This window comes from Miscanthus floridulus, chromosome 4 (genome assembly GCF_019320115.1).
Source record: "Miscanthus floridulus cultivar M001 chromosome 4, ASM1932011v1, whole genome shotgun sequence".
In the NCBI taxonomy this organism is placed as follows: domain Eukaryota; kingdom Viridiplantae; phylum Streptophyta; class Magnoliopsida; order Poales; family Poaceae; genus Miscanthus; species Miscanthus floridulus.
In genome coordinates, this window is record NC_089583.1 from 12226633 (window position 1) to 12241606 (window position 14974).

The window sequence follows — 14974 nt, forward strand, 5'->3', positions numbered from 1 at the left end:
TGATCGAGTTGTAAGCTGGTGGTGCTTGTTACTCTTGGAGGTTGCCACCTCCTAGACGGCTTGGTGGTGGTCTCCGTTGAAGCCCGCAAGAAGCTTGTGCGGTGCTCCGAAGAAGAGCTTTGTGAGGGGCATTGTGCTCGCCCCGCAGGAGCTGCGAAGAGCAACTCTAGTTGAGCGTGTCATTGAGCGACCCTCACTTTCGGGGTAGGTTCTTGCGGTGCCCGACGTGCGTGCTTGGCGGATGATGCCAATTAGCCGCCGAACCACTAAGTGAGCGGTCAACACAACGAGGACTAGCGTGTTGGCAAGCACGTGAACCTCAGGAGAAAAATCACCGTGTCAACCTTGTTCTTCCCATTAGTTTGCAATCCCCTTTCACAAGCTTGTATTTATATTTCATATACATTGTGTTTGTGTAGTTGCTCTTGTAATTAGTTAGCTTGTGTAGCTTACTAGTTACCTTCTTGCTTGTGTAGTATAGAAGTAGCTCCCTTGCATGGCTAATTTAGTTTGTATAACCTTGTTAGTCACATTACTTAGTTTGTATAGCTAAGTAATTGCGCTCTCTAATTTGGCATTGGTTGCCTTGTTATTGAGCATTGCTAGTGAGCGTAGGTGGCTTTGTGCTTTTGCTTACTAGCTTGTGTAGGAGCTCCCTTGTTGCTTGAAGTACTAGTGGCATAGGTTTGTGTGACCTTGCTTCTAGAATTGGTTAGGTGAGCTCTAGCTAGCCTGGCACCTTTGTTGCTTAATTAGTATCTTTGGAAGGTGCTAGAGAACATAAATAGAGGGGTGTAGTCTTGGCTAGACCGATAGTTTTAATTCCGTACTTGTTTCAGTTAGCCGACGCGATTATTTTTAGAAAGGACTATTCACCCTCCCCTCTAGTCCGCTATCTCGACCTCACAGCTCTATAGGCACATCGTATTTCAAGGCATGGTGCTACAAAGGTTACTCCTTTTGAGTTAGTATATGACCAAGAGACCGTGTTGCCTGTCGAAGTGAATTTGGATGCATACAGGCTTGCTAAATAAAATGATTTATCAGCTGTTGTGTATCATGATTTGATGATGGATAATATCGATGAGGTGACTGATGTGAGATTAAAAGGTCTCAAGAAAATAGAGAAAGATAAAGCTCGAGTTGCCAAAGCATACAACAAGAAAGTCAGGAGCAAATCCTTTCAAGTAGGAGAATTGGTGTGGAAAACCATACTACTAATTGGATCGAAGAGCAATCAGTTTGGCAAGTGGTCACCGAATTGGGAAGGTCCTTACAAAGTGGTCAAAGTTATATTCGGAAATTCATATGTGCTAGAGACATTGCAAGATGAACGTCTCACGAGAGCATTCAACAGAAGGTACTTGAAAAGGTACTTTCCAAGTGTTTGACAAGAAGCCTAAGTACTCACCAAAAAATAACCGATATATGTATCGCCCTTAGAAAAAATGACCGATGTATACATCGTCCTTAGCCACTGAGCAGCCGATAAGATGGGTATCATCGCTGTTTGGTTTTAATTTATTTGATTAAGTGTTTTTAGGTTTATGCATCATTCACCTAAAAATAGGGGGCATATGTTGACAACAAAAATGTCCATTTTGTGAAGTTGTCAAAATGAGAAACGGACTTCACCATTGCGTTCCTCTCGTCGAGACGGTCAAAAACATATATGGAACGTCTAATTTAAAGTCCGGATAAAGAAGTTATGTCCTCGGAAAGATGCCTCGTTGTCGGGAGTTCCGACCCAAGTCGGGACTTCCGACGGTCGGAAGTTCCGACGCGTGTCGGGACTTACGGGAAGCCTGAAGAAATCTGCTCGGATGTTTAGGGTTATCCCTATGTCGGGAGTTCCGACAAAAGTTGGAAGTTCCGACTGTCGGGAGTTCCGACATACCTAACAGAAAATCCTATTTAGATCTGGCCTTTTGGATTCCGATCCAAACTGTTCCAAACTCATAGGAAACTTGGAAAATAAGACTTTGAGAGATTTTTTATTGGGATAAGACCACCCCCTCTATATATATGAGAGGATCATGGCCGATTGAGTTCCCACCTATCCAATCGACAAACAAATCAATCTATTATCTCTACCCCAACTCTTTTACCCTCTTCTCCAACCCCCATGCTGTTCATCCTTTGATCCGACGACCAAGGATGACGCCCTAGGCTTGCCGGTCGACCTAGGGCAACCTGGCGACGTCTTTGCCCTGACGGGGTCCCTCCCGGGCGAGAGCTTCGACGGTTTATTTGCTAGTTTGTCTGAAAACTAGTCGGTTCTTCGTCACGTAAGCACATTGCTTATCCTTTGGTGGTTTACTTAAACCTCTCCGTTCTTCACCATGAAAGAGTGACATCCTCGTTGCGTTCTTCGGTCCGTAGCGGCCCGGACGTCCAAGGCCCTCTTAGTGTTTGATTCGGATCACTTCCGACATCAACACACACCTTTTCGTTTTGATGAGAAAATAGCATAAATAAAATAGGCAAAAAAAAAGGAAAGAGAGATATTTCTTGCATGCAAGTCGTAAGAACCAGTGGCTCTGCGCATTCTACCTTCCGCACACTCCATTCCAACCAGCAAACAAAAACGAAACAGCAACGAAGATCACACGAGCTCCGCTCACTCGACGACGCACTCGCCAGTCGCCTCCGATCCCGCGATCACACTAGTCGACTCGAGCGAGCGCGCGACCGATCAATGGCGGCCAAGGTGGCTTCGGCGCCGCTCGCGTTCCGCCGCGACGTGCGTGGCCCGCTCGGCCGGCCTCCTCCGGGCGGCTGCCGGACCGGGACCGGGATGCCGGGGCTGCTGTACTGGAGCGGCGGCGCCGGCGGCAGCAGGGTGCTCGCGGCGCGGGCGCGCGGGAGGAACAGGTTCGGCGGCGGCGCCGGCGGGCGGGGCGCGACCAAGGACGAGGCGGCGGAGGAGGACGAGGAGGAGGTCGCCGATGTGGTGATCGTCGACGCAGGGGACGAGGAGGAGTTCGCCTCCGACGAGCTGTCCGGGTTCAGGGGCCTGGTTCTTGATCTCTCTTACAGGTGAGATCACAATCACATGTAGGAGTAGCAGCATCTGGGACCACGTATCAGAGACATGCGGATCTCATATACTTCAGTTTCAGCACACAAAGAAACTTTAAAAGGCTTAAAAATCATTTAAAGTTTTCACTTATCATAGGTAGAGAATCAGATCAGAATTGTGGAATGTTTTGCACATGTATCAAGCAGCAACATGCATGGTTTAACATTACTTGCAGAGTTACAGTTTTTGAACTGGTGGTCAGTTGCATGCTAACCTTGAGCCTCTGAGGGCCTTCTTCTTGTTCCAGTATCACTAACAGCTATACTGATGTACAGCCCAGCATTTTTATTTGCCCCTATTTTCGAGTATGATCAATCACAGAAATTTTGCATGGAATTTATGTTTCCACAAGGCACTTTTGTCATCAGATTTCGATGCACTTGCTGGAATTTGATCCTCAAGTCAAGTGTGCTGAACTGCAACTGTACTCTGCATTCAGGCCTGTCAATGTCGTGTGCTGGAAGCGCGCCATCTGCCTGTAATTCATTGGGAAGGTTAGCATACCTGATACCAACCAAAGGCTTTCATCTTTCTTTGGAGTTCGTCAGCTGTGAGCAGTGAGCTGTGCTAATGAAACTCTGAAGTTGCTTGCATTTTTCAACACGTAATGTGATGATCGTTTTAGATATGCAGGCCGATGTGTTGGAGTACTATGATCAGACCGTCTCTTCGCCTAGCGGATCCTTCTACATTCCTGCAGTTTTAAGGGTACATATGTGACATATATGTTGGATTCTCTTTGTTGAGTTATTACAGTATTGAAGTGGCATCATCTTTCTCACTGTGCTGTTCCTCCTCTAGTGTTGTTCAGGTTCCACAGTTGCTGCAGGTAGTAAAGAGAAGAAGAGTCAAGCAGAGCCTCAGCCGAAAAACATTCTTTACAGGGATGATTTCACCTGTCAGTAAGTACTGCATTACTTACTGCTCAAGTTTTAATTTGAATTGTCTTTGTTTCTCTTGGCATGTTTGGAAAATCCTCTTTTTTTTTCCTCATATTTTTATGGAGAGACTAGGTTATTGTTCTTACAGTTCTCATTTTTCATCACCTGCAGATATTGTTCTTCTGGGGACAACTTGACAATTGACCATGTTATTCCGATTTCGCGTGGCGGTAAATGGGAATGGGAGAATTTGGTACGCAGTTCTAGTGCTTCTACCCATTTTATATTCCATCTACTCATTTTGTAAACTGGGCGTTCCGAGTTTGTTAGTCTTAGCTATGTCCATCTTTAAATTGAATTTGCGCAGGTGACTGCCTGTGCAAGATGCAACTCCAGGAAGGGTCAGAAGACACTAGAGCAGGCAAACATGAAGCTGCGCAAGATCCCCAGGGTATGTTATGTGGCTGTTTCTGTCTTCTTGACCGAATCCTGATTGCTGCAACATGGTTGTTTCTGATCAGGAGCAATCACACGGTTATTGCTGAATTGCACTGCAGGCGCCCAAGGAGTACGATATAATGGCTGTGCCCTTGACAAAATCTGTATTCAGAACGCTCAAGAGGAACCATGGCCTCCCTGAAGTGTGGCTGCAGTACCTTTCCAGGCCATCTCCATGACCAAGAGCCGCCTGATCCTACGGGCCAGCAATCTCAGTGTATATTAATATTATACTATGCTGCGCACAGCCAAATACTGCAGATCCTATCATACTGACTCTGCAGATCCTATCATACTGACTCTGAAATACATGCCCATTCTGTTCAAAGCTCTGTACATGGAAATAGTATCAGGGAAGAAATAAGAATTGATGTAATAAGCTGGTGCAGAAACCAGCCTAACAACTCAAATCTAAAACAGTGACAATGGTACGTGATGCATTTATCCGTAGGTGCACATTCACATGGAAATTTGCGAAGCATTTAGCTCAGTACACCCCATATAAAAAAAATTACATGCAGGTCACATAAATATAGATCTTCTCAACAAAGTACTTAGGATCACAACAGAAAGTTTGAAAGCAAGACATTCGCTGTTCACATATAAACACATAATGCACTGTGGAAATAACGTTTGTAAATGCTTGATTGAATTCCCATGTTCATTTCAGGTTCTTAAACCAGCCAACATTAAATAAGCACTACACTTGTCCAGAATCTAGAGAGGGAGGAACTAGAATTTAGATAGAGAGAAAAAAAAAAGAGGCAAATAAATGAAAATACACCTTCAAACCCATGATCCATCCATCATTGGAAAACCCAGTTAATCATCCTTCTATTCCTAAATACCTGACATGCCAGAACACATACCATACCTATCACCAAACACAAGCAACTAGCTAATCCTCTAGCTCCTATGAACTTTAGGAAACAGGGACAAGAAACAAGCTTAATGGGATCTCAGAATTTCCTCAAACAACCCACAGCCTTAGGTTCCACCCCCATACCACTGTCAATGGCTGAGCTAATGAAAAAAAATTAATAACCATTTGGACCAGCCAACTTGTCAGTTGGTGATTGCAGGTCCTGTGGGGCAACATCATTTCCTTTCTCGCCATTTTTCTCTCCTGCTTTGTCTAATGAAAGCTCTTTGTTCAAGACGTCAGCCTCAGCCTCAGTGAGTTGCATTGATCCAGTCTCTCCTTTGAGACTTTTCTCCGTGCCAGTGGCATTAGGCAGCTTCACATCGATGACCTGAAGTAGCATTCACTAGTGTCAGCTAGAACAATTATATTCGAGTTATAATTGATCAATCCATTTTAAAAATGAACTAATCAGTAATATGTATTGAAAGTTACTATTTTTCATATTACAAGAAAGCAAGATAACTTGTATGCTCGTATTTGTACTCTTAGTAGCACATATGCAATTGAATAGTATGTCAATAACGCAAATGAGCTTGTGCAGTTACATGAAATTTATAGTAAGATTCTCTCATAATGCAATTTCAGGAAAAAAAAACTACAATCAAAGCAGGACAATATACTCCATACCTTTTTCAGTGACTGCTGCTGCTTTGCTTTCCTCTCTTGCATCAACTTCTCACGATTATCGTAAAAGCCAAAGTCATCCAGTATGGATGTCTTGCAGACATGATCCTTGAAAATCTTGAGCACTTGAAGGCCTTGCTCAAGCTTCACCTGTGACCAACAGAAAACATACATAGAACTCAATATGTCATTCAATCAAATAGTTAAACATGTAAATGTAAATAAGAAGCATCAATCATGTCATTGCAGTGTAGTGCTAATAGTCCAATATGTAAGAAGCATCAACATGTAAATAGCGGTCGTCCTACACCGGTTCTATGATGATCTTATGGCACTGTGCTCCACTGTATGATAAGCCACAGATTGGGGTATGAAAACAAAACAATTGGTCACCTCATGTGTATCTCTGCTGTTTGTGACTGGCTTGTTTTCATTGTTCTCAAGAATGATGTGCTTCAGCAAGCTGTTTGGAACATCCTTCACAATGTGCCACTTGACAGGGAAACAACCAGTCCACTTGTCCTGTTGCCAATGCTCTAGTGTTTTGTCAAAATCAACACGACCAACCATCTCAGCAAGGCCAACAAACTGGCCACTTGCATTCACCTTCAAAAAGAGAATATATTACCAGCATAAGGCCATAAGCATGGTGAATGATTTCAAATTGAGGAGCATCAATAATAATCATAATGAACAAACACAAAACTTACAGAGAATAGAAGGAAAACAGGAGTTTCGCTTGATTTCTCTTTAGCCTCTTGGTAGGCAGCATCAAGTTTCTTATTGCCATTGGGAGTGCTAGCCCACACATTGTACTTAACACTCTTGTGAACATCATCTTCACTATATGATTTAATAATGAAGAATTTAGCGTCTGAGTATGTTTCTGCAAAGTCAGCCTGATTATATTGGGACTTAAAGGCTTTGTTGTTGTTGTTGTTGTTGTTCATGGCAGGATGTGAACCATTAGCAGACAAAGTGTCCTGCTCTTTTGCTGGTACTTCAGTAGTAGCTCCAAGCCCCAGCTGGTTTTTGTACATACCACTTCTTGGTCCTCTTTTCAGCTCATTGAAGCCATCTAGGCTTCCATTTCCATAAACATAATACCCATTATTACCTCTTCCTCTGGTTCTGTACTTTCCATCATACAGTGAATTCCACCCACCATATAACCCAGAACTATACATGTGTGATCCATACCACAGGCCAGCTCCATAGCTCCCATCATACCCATATATTCCATTAGCTGAGTAAACTGATGGGGAAGTCGGTGTTTGCAGACCCTTCATCAAGAAAAAAAATATCATGGTTAGAAAGGCGAAAAGTCCAATACAGTAAATCCTCACACGGTTGCTTGGGGTGGGGAACCACAACAACAGAACCTAAATGTGACTCCATGCAATGCCAGCCCCACAGTGATAACTAAACCCTCAATGCACTTATTTTGGGATGAAGGGCGAGAATTTTCCACCCCAAAAAATAAACAGGTCCTTTACCAAGCAACAGTGAAGCTCATGAGTAAGATCTAACAAGAAATATACCAACAAACATTTGAACCAAACTAAAAGTCAAGCATATGGCACAACAAGAACTCAATCCTGGATGGACTTAACTAAAACAATTGAGTAAACATCAAGAGCAGAAAGGCTTACCATGAGATGAGGATACTGCCTCGTGTTTTGATTCCTCGACTGCCCCTTGGTTTTAGCATTGGAAGCAGTCGAATTGCAGTTGCTGGTGAACTTTTGCTGCTTGTCGGAGAACATCTCACTGCTGTAATATGGATAGTGTGACCAACTAGTCTGGTTCTGATAGCTACCAGAATGCGCACTAGACCGGCCATACGAACCATTGGAACTTGGCATATTCCGGTCTGCCTTCAGGGTTGAGTTTGAATTTTTCAGACCTTTCACCTCATCGACACCAGCAGTGGAGACATCCCCTTGCGGCACCGCAGCCAATTTCTCACTTTTACCATTGGACGACAGCTTGGCAGTCGAATTCTGTTGCTTGTTGTATGTCGATGGGTACTGGTAATCATAATTCTGAGACCCATAAATCTGACCATCAGACCCCAAGGTTGCAACACCATAGGGAGCGTAGCCATAGTACATGTCAGCATAGGCACCCTGAACCATACATGAATAAAGAATTATTATCAGTCAATCAAAAACAGACACTCAAGACACATGAAAATCATGAAGACCATTTAGTACCAATACATTTTTATGTCCAAATAATGAGGATTAGAACAATTATTCGATTGAATACAACCTCAAAGTTGTAACAAACTAAAATAAGGAGAACAATATATATCAAACAGAGAAGAATCACTCACAGCAGTTGGTGACCGTGCTCCATCATGGGTCACGTATGTGGAGTACTCCCCCCAGCCACCATAGGCTGCAGATTGTAAAAAAACAAGAACTTTGAATAAACCGCTGGCACAAATTCAAGCACCGAACACTCAGAACCGAGCCGAACAGACCATTACCTCCATAGGCATAAGTCGGGTAGGCACCATAGTACATGCTAGCGTCCTTGTAATCCTGCGCCAGCAGGTTGTCCACCCCGGGCTGAAAGCTCCCTACGGCGGCGGCGGCGGCCACGCCCTTGGCCGGAGCAGGGTCCTTGTAATCCTGCGCATGTAGACTCTCCATCGCCGGCTGGAGGCTCTCTACCGCGGCCAACACGTCGGCCTTGGCCGGAGGCGCGTCCTTGTAGTCCCCCTGCACATGTAGAGCCTCCATCCCCGGCTGCAAGCTCCCCACAGCCGCCATGACGCCCTTGGCCGGAGCCTGAAACGATTGCAACAGCATACATGGCGTCAAACCATCCAGCGCAGGTGCGGATCTAGTAAAGTCGACGTCTTTTCGCGAAATGCTAGGGGTTCAGTGGACATCGAACAGCCAGATAGCCTGAGGTTAGAGTTTGGGAACTCGGTTTCGCGCAGCATACAGGGGAGCGGAGGGGGTGGGGGATACCTGGTGGGCGCTCTTCGCCGGCGAAGAGATCGGCCGCGGCGGCGGTGCGGCGGTAGCACACGCAGTCGTCGCAGACAGAGGGGGAGAGAGCCGAACGGACGGCGGCTGGACTCTGGGAGGGAGGAGATGAGGCGGACTGGTGGCTGTTAGGGTTACTTCGCAGTATATATTTCTTCCTCCTGGTTGGTTGGAGTTGGGCCTTTAACGGGCCTTCTCCTTTCAAACTGAGACGCGCCTGTAGCCCTGTACGCATGTGACGGGTTAACGGGCCTTCTCTGTTGTCATGACTTTTTTAGTTTCTTTTTTCCCTCTCTTTTATTTACTTTTTATTCTTTTTGTTTCCTATTTATCCTCTACGCGGCACACCATCAATGTCCACTGAAATATTTTTGGTTTCAAATAAGTGAAAATATTAATATTCTTTCCGTTCTAAATTATAAGGATGCATGGCAAAATGAATGTACCAAAAAAGTCAAAGCGACTTATAATTTGGAACGAAGAGAGTATTTATTAATCCATTGCAAATAAACAAATGGAATATCTTTATATTTCATTAAGGACAAGCAGAGTTTTTTTTAATTTGAAACCTTTTTTTACTCAAACATAGAACAATTTTATGAACAAACTCTCTGCACGCCGGCGAGCACTCTTCGGGTTTAGGAGGGAGCTTGTGGGTGTTCGGCGGTCTTAGAAAGGAGTTTTGGGATGTCAGGTTGGCCCGGTAAAGGAGGCGAGCGTTGTTGATGGCCTTAGAAAGGAGGTGAGTAAGCTATCGGGGATGACCGGAGGAGGGCGGTAGGCGGGTGGAGAGCATGCGTACAGGGGAAAAATTGAGGTAAGAGAAAGAAAAGAAGCATAAGTAGTAGTACGTAGATAGTTGGATTAAGGTTTAATGGTACTGTTCATCAGCTGCAAAAAATCAAAGCATCTGAAAAAAAAAAGCTCCCTTTCAAGAATTCAAACACCAACAATAAAATTTAATTTGTTTTTCCTGTTGTATCATACCTGATGGATGCTTGTCGAGCACCGCCAACCTTGATGGGCACCTCTCCTGTTTGCTAGCAGTTGGCCAAGCATTGACTACTCAAACAATGATATTGCACTCTATTTTCTGGGAGCGTCCATTTTGCCCATTTGTGGAGGAAAAAAAATGAACACAACAGATGTGACTTCCATGCATCACTGGAGACAAATAAGGTACTCTATTTTCTCTCACAATCATCAGGTACTCAACTCAGGCCATGGAAACAAATACACCCTACAATATAGAATTTTCGCATGGCACGAAAGGTAGTTTTTATAAAGACAGCCTGAAATATAGCCGGAGTGAAATGGTTAATCCAACGTTAGTAATACAAGTTCATCAAACTTCTGTCATGAAAATGGAACCTGCAGCAATGAATTTGGTTGCCTCCCACATGTTTGTGCTGCAGTACAATGCCATCAATTTGGATGATGGTGGGCGGTATACATTTTCTTATCATGTGGAAGTTGTGCAAGTAAAGCTGGAAGTTCAAGTGGTTGGCATCCAAGGGAAATAAAAAGAACCTCCAAAAACATATTTTTGTGTATAATATTATCAATAACTTACAGTTTCTAAAGTAATAAATTTAAAAACCTACAACTATTTTAAGCACTTTATAGGAAACAACAACTTGTGATGGCCATTGCAAAAACCCACAACACGGCGGCCCGGTCCGGTCGAGAGGAGTCACCGAGCTCATCGCAATTGGGCAGCCAGAGAGTGAGAAGGCCAGCAGAGCAGCCAACTGGGAGACATGGGTTGGGCTGGGCATCACATGTCGATGGTACAGAAGCCTAGTATGGTAGATGTGGAGGTGGAGTTTACACAATTGCTAGGACGCCCAACCCTGCTGCTATAGGGTTAAAAACGGATAGAAAATTTTCCACCCTGTCCTGCCTCTTTTTCTACATTTGATCTGTCCGATTTCGTATTTTCGGAAAAATCCGGAAATGGGACGGGTTAGTGGATGGGAGTTCGCGGAATCGAAACGGGAAAGGGATCGTGTTTTTTCTGCCTGAATCTATGGAATCATATGGTTACTGTAGCATCACATGGGCTAAAGATTGATTAATTAGGCTTAATGGATTCGTCTCGTGAGTTAGCCACAACTTATATAATTAATTTTATAATTAGCTCATATATAATCCTTCTAATTGACATCTAAACATCCGATGTGATATGGCCTAAAGCCTAATCCCGAGGATCAATCACCCCTACGACAACCCCCGTAGTGCCATTTCGGGCTTAGGGAGCAGCCAAAAGCGGCCTATCAACACGAGTTGCAAAAGTAGAAAAGGCAAAAACTCCCCTACCAAAACCTAGTTTCCCTTTCATAGTTCCTACTTCCTAGTGCTCATCACCCCTCCTACCATTCTCACTCTCCTTGCATTGCTCCCTTCCCACATGCCAACACTGTGCGTGCATTATGTGTCATTGGTGGACTGTGCTCGTGCGAGGCGCTCAAGCATCCCTTGATCGCTTGCATGCTGTCCTATGTTGTCGTCCCACCGGCTTGCAGTCACTACTCCGAGCCCTCCGGGTGTAGCAGTGCCACTTAACTGGCCGCTTGCCACTTCCTGGCGTCTCGTCAAGATTTATAAGTGTGATTGTGGGAGCTCCAACTCCCAAAAAATCAATGTTGCGCCCTTAGATCTAGTCATGTTCTCTTTGTTGACGAATGGATCTTTTGTTGTGTGTGTTTTATTGCCTTGGATGACCATATGCTGTGATGGGTGGTACGACAAGGTAAAGGCTTTGTTGTGTCGTTCCGTGCTCGGATTGTGGGGTAAGTTAATTGAACGGCACATCAGCTTTACGGTCATGCCTTATCAGGTCGTGTGCTTTAGAGAAATTTCGGTATTTAGTATAATGCGCACAATTATAATGAATAAGGTCATGTTAGCGCTCGAACGTCCGGACGCCCGCGCACCTGCATGCTGCTGCGCCTGCTGCCTTGCTACGCTTGCCCGCGTGATTTGCACATGTGCTTGCTGCTACTGTGTCTGCACGTGCCGCTGCTGCGCCTACTGGCTTGTTGCGCCCCGAGCGTGCTACTGCTACTGCGTCTACCTGTGTGCTTCGTGCCCCACGCCTGCTGCTGCTGCTGGGTTCGCGCGTGCTGATGTTGTGCCTGTACGAGAGAGCATGTGCGTGAGGCCTGCCCAGCTGCATACGAGAGAGAGGGTGGGAGCACAGCGTGTGTACCCATGTTGACCCGGCTGCATGCTGTAACTTGGGGGGCCACGCCTGGTGATGTAGGAGTGTCTGGTTTTGCGTCCATTTGGTGCTGGCCTGCTCTGGCGTTCAGCTTGCGCTTTTGACCAGGGAGTGCTCGGCCATTTGGGCACTAACCGCCTGTTGCGTGCACCTTCGACTATTGAAGCTGGCACAACAGAGATAGACAGCGCTGGCTGGGTGCATGCGTGCAGCGCGCACATGCCTGTGAGTCAGAGCGTGTGGGGAGCAATACTTGTTGCAACATACGTCTGAAACAAGGAGAAAACATTGCAAACATGCCCTTGCAATATATGTGTATAGCCACTCCAACATACCAAAACAGATAAAACATTTAGAACATAGACTTGCAGCATACGTGTATAGTCATTACATCATATGCAACATCCCGATGAACACAACTGAAGCATTTGGAACACACACTTGCAACATGCTTATAAAAACAATTGAAAATATTTAGAACATATACTTGCAACATACGTGTATAGCTATCGCAACATGTGTAACATCACAACCTACTTTTGCAACATCCAAATAAAACACATGTAACATCTACATGAAATACATAAAATACTTGAAACATACGCTTGTAACTTGCGCTTTTAGCGTAATGTCACCTTAGTGGTTGGATGAGTGAAAAGGCTCGTCGTGGAGCTCACCAGTGCAGAGGTCGGCGACAGCGCATGCAGCTCAACAGTGCGCCGGCAGAGTGGCGAGCACTATGCGACTCTGGGCGAGCACCTGCTCGGCGGCCTGGGGAGCATATGCAGGAGGCCGCTAGCACCCCCGGCGAGTAGGACATGGTCCTACGGCTGGTGTAGTGTGGGCCTGCGCATGGACCCTGCGGGCAGAGCGAGCATGCACTGTGCAGGGGCGAGCAAAACAACTGTACTCGCTGGCCAGCGTGGGGCCTCGCGACTACGTTGCAGGGGCGCGCATGCGCACGTAGCACGGTTCGCGCGTCGTTCTTTCACGTGGGCCAGAGGGTGCTGCAGGGCCTGCACGTGTACAGACGTTGACCCGCTGGGCCACTAGGAAACCGTGTCCGTCCGTCCGGATGTCCCCAAGATAGCATTACCCCGGAGAGATCAGAATGCGTCTACACAAAAGCAGTATATGGGGTTAGCTAGATGCGCACATGACTAACTCATACGGGTATGTATGTGTGCATATATACGTGATGAATACATGTATGCAAGTTGCCAACAAGAGGAAGCATATAAACATGGCAGAGAGTGACAGAGAGAGACGACGGTAGCGGTAGGCGACTGAAGGAGAAGAAAAAGGTCTTCTCTGATTCCTGATCCCAACAGACTCTCTCTCTCTCTCTGTGGACTGCTGGAAACATTTTGTTCTGTCCTACTAGTGCTCATCCAATCCAATCGAAGTAAGACATTGGCATAGGAAATCTTTGAAATCGCAAGTTCAAGTCAAGAAATACGAACGGAAATGGCTCTCCTGGCTCTCTCCTCTCTCGGTGACCATGGCGACTCCCAGTGATCCTCCTCCCCATGGATCCCTCTCGCTTGGATTGCCGATCTGGCCGTGTTGTCCAATCGGAAATTCTGCGTCGCTACAATGCTCCGGTCAGTTTTGATCCTCACTTCTCTTCGTGCGAATTCTTCCTCGTCCTCTCTGTTGGGCGATGCAAGTTTCATCTATCCGAGATCTCTGTTGCTTTGATCCTTCAATTTGTGATTGGAGGTGTCCCTGCTGCTTTCCGAGTCCATTTGCTAAGTGATCGTGTGTTTCGTTTCTCTGTTTCCTCTCAAGAAGTGGGTTTCCATATTTATCGACTTCGTTCTTATGAATGTCAATCGTTCAAGATCTTTTTTCATCTTTGGGGTCATGGTGGACCTAATTTTCAGTATGAATATAATCTTTGGATGCGTGAACAAGCTGCTGAATGGACTGATGTGGTCACGAAATCATCTAAATCTCTACCACTAACTGGTGCTAATTCGGTTCAGCTTAGAACAAGGCGTGTTCTACGCCCGAGTATTCAAAATTCAGGAGCCGTTAAGCAGGCCCATCAATCTGTCTTTACTCGCATTAAGCCTGCTCTTACTCCTGCTATTAATCCGGCCCTTAAAGCCCTTAAAGGAATTCTTGGCCCGCATCCAACGCGTTGACAAATGGGCATTAACTCTCCAGGCCCGGTCCGTCAAATTCGCCCAAATGCTGCTCCGTCGGCTATCCCCATCTGTCAGTCTTGTGGGAGTGTTGGCCATCACTCTAGAAGGTGTCGCCCCCCGCCTCAGATGGCGCGCCCCGCCGGTAATGCTGCTTCCGCTTCCGGTGATCAGTTGAATGCGCAATCACTGCCGAGTGCATCTCTTATCGGCTACAAGGACATCCTTTTTACCACCTTCTCCGAATATGCTAAGTTTCGCCTCGGTCTCTCACCCCCTCCTCCCCTCATTGTTCTATGGAGCCGTTCTTGGAGAATCGCGGCGCCGGAGTTCGAAGACATCGACGAAGGGTCGGCATTGACTGTTACCGCGCCATCCCAGCCACCTATCTTCTCTTTGTTTGGTGAGCTTGCTTGCCACTGTTCACGTTGCCTAGAACCTAAAAACCCCAGTCACTGTAGCCTTTTCTTCCCCTAATCTTTAGGACAAGATGGATTTTCGTTTCGTCGATCCACAACCTTTCCTGCCAGCGGATGATGATTCAGGGCCGTCCTTTGATGGAGCATGTGGTCACTGGTAGAGTACAGAG

General features: G+C 45.9%; 1 protein-coding gene and 1 pseudogene across 1 annotated transcript; one reads left to right on the plus strand and one right to left on the minus strand.

The window, feature by feature from the left end:
- The first annotated feature begins 2578 nt into the window (after positions 1–2578).
- On the plus strand, positions 2579–4877 carry LOC136550945 (uncharacterized; annotated as a pseudogene).
- Positions 4878–5037: 160 nt separating this feature from the next.
- On the minus strand, positions 5038–9127 carry LOC136550946 (YTH domain-containing protein ECT3-like). The gene is made up of 8 exons (XM_066542529.1): positions 8995–9127; positions 8505–8808; positions 8349–8413; positions 7663–8139; positions 6721–7293; positions 6404–6616; positions 6014–6160; positions 5038–5714 (listed from the first exon to the last, which is right to left on the minus strand). The coding sequence occupies exons 2-8, from the start codon at positions 8788–8790 to the stop codon at positions 5499–5501; spliced, it is 1977 nt and encodes a 658-aa protein (XP_066398626.1). The 5' UTR covers positions 8791–8808; positions 8995–9127; the 3' UTR covers positions 5038–5498.
- Between the last annotated feature and the right edge of the window lie 5847 nt (positions 9128–14974).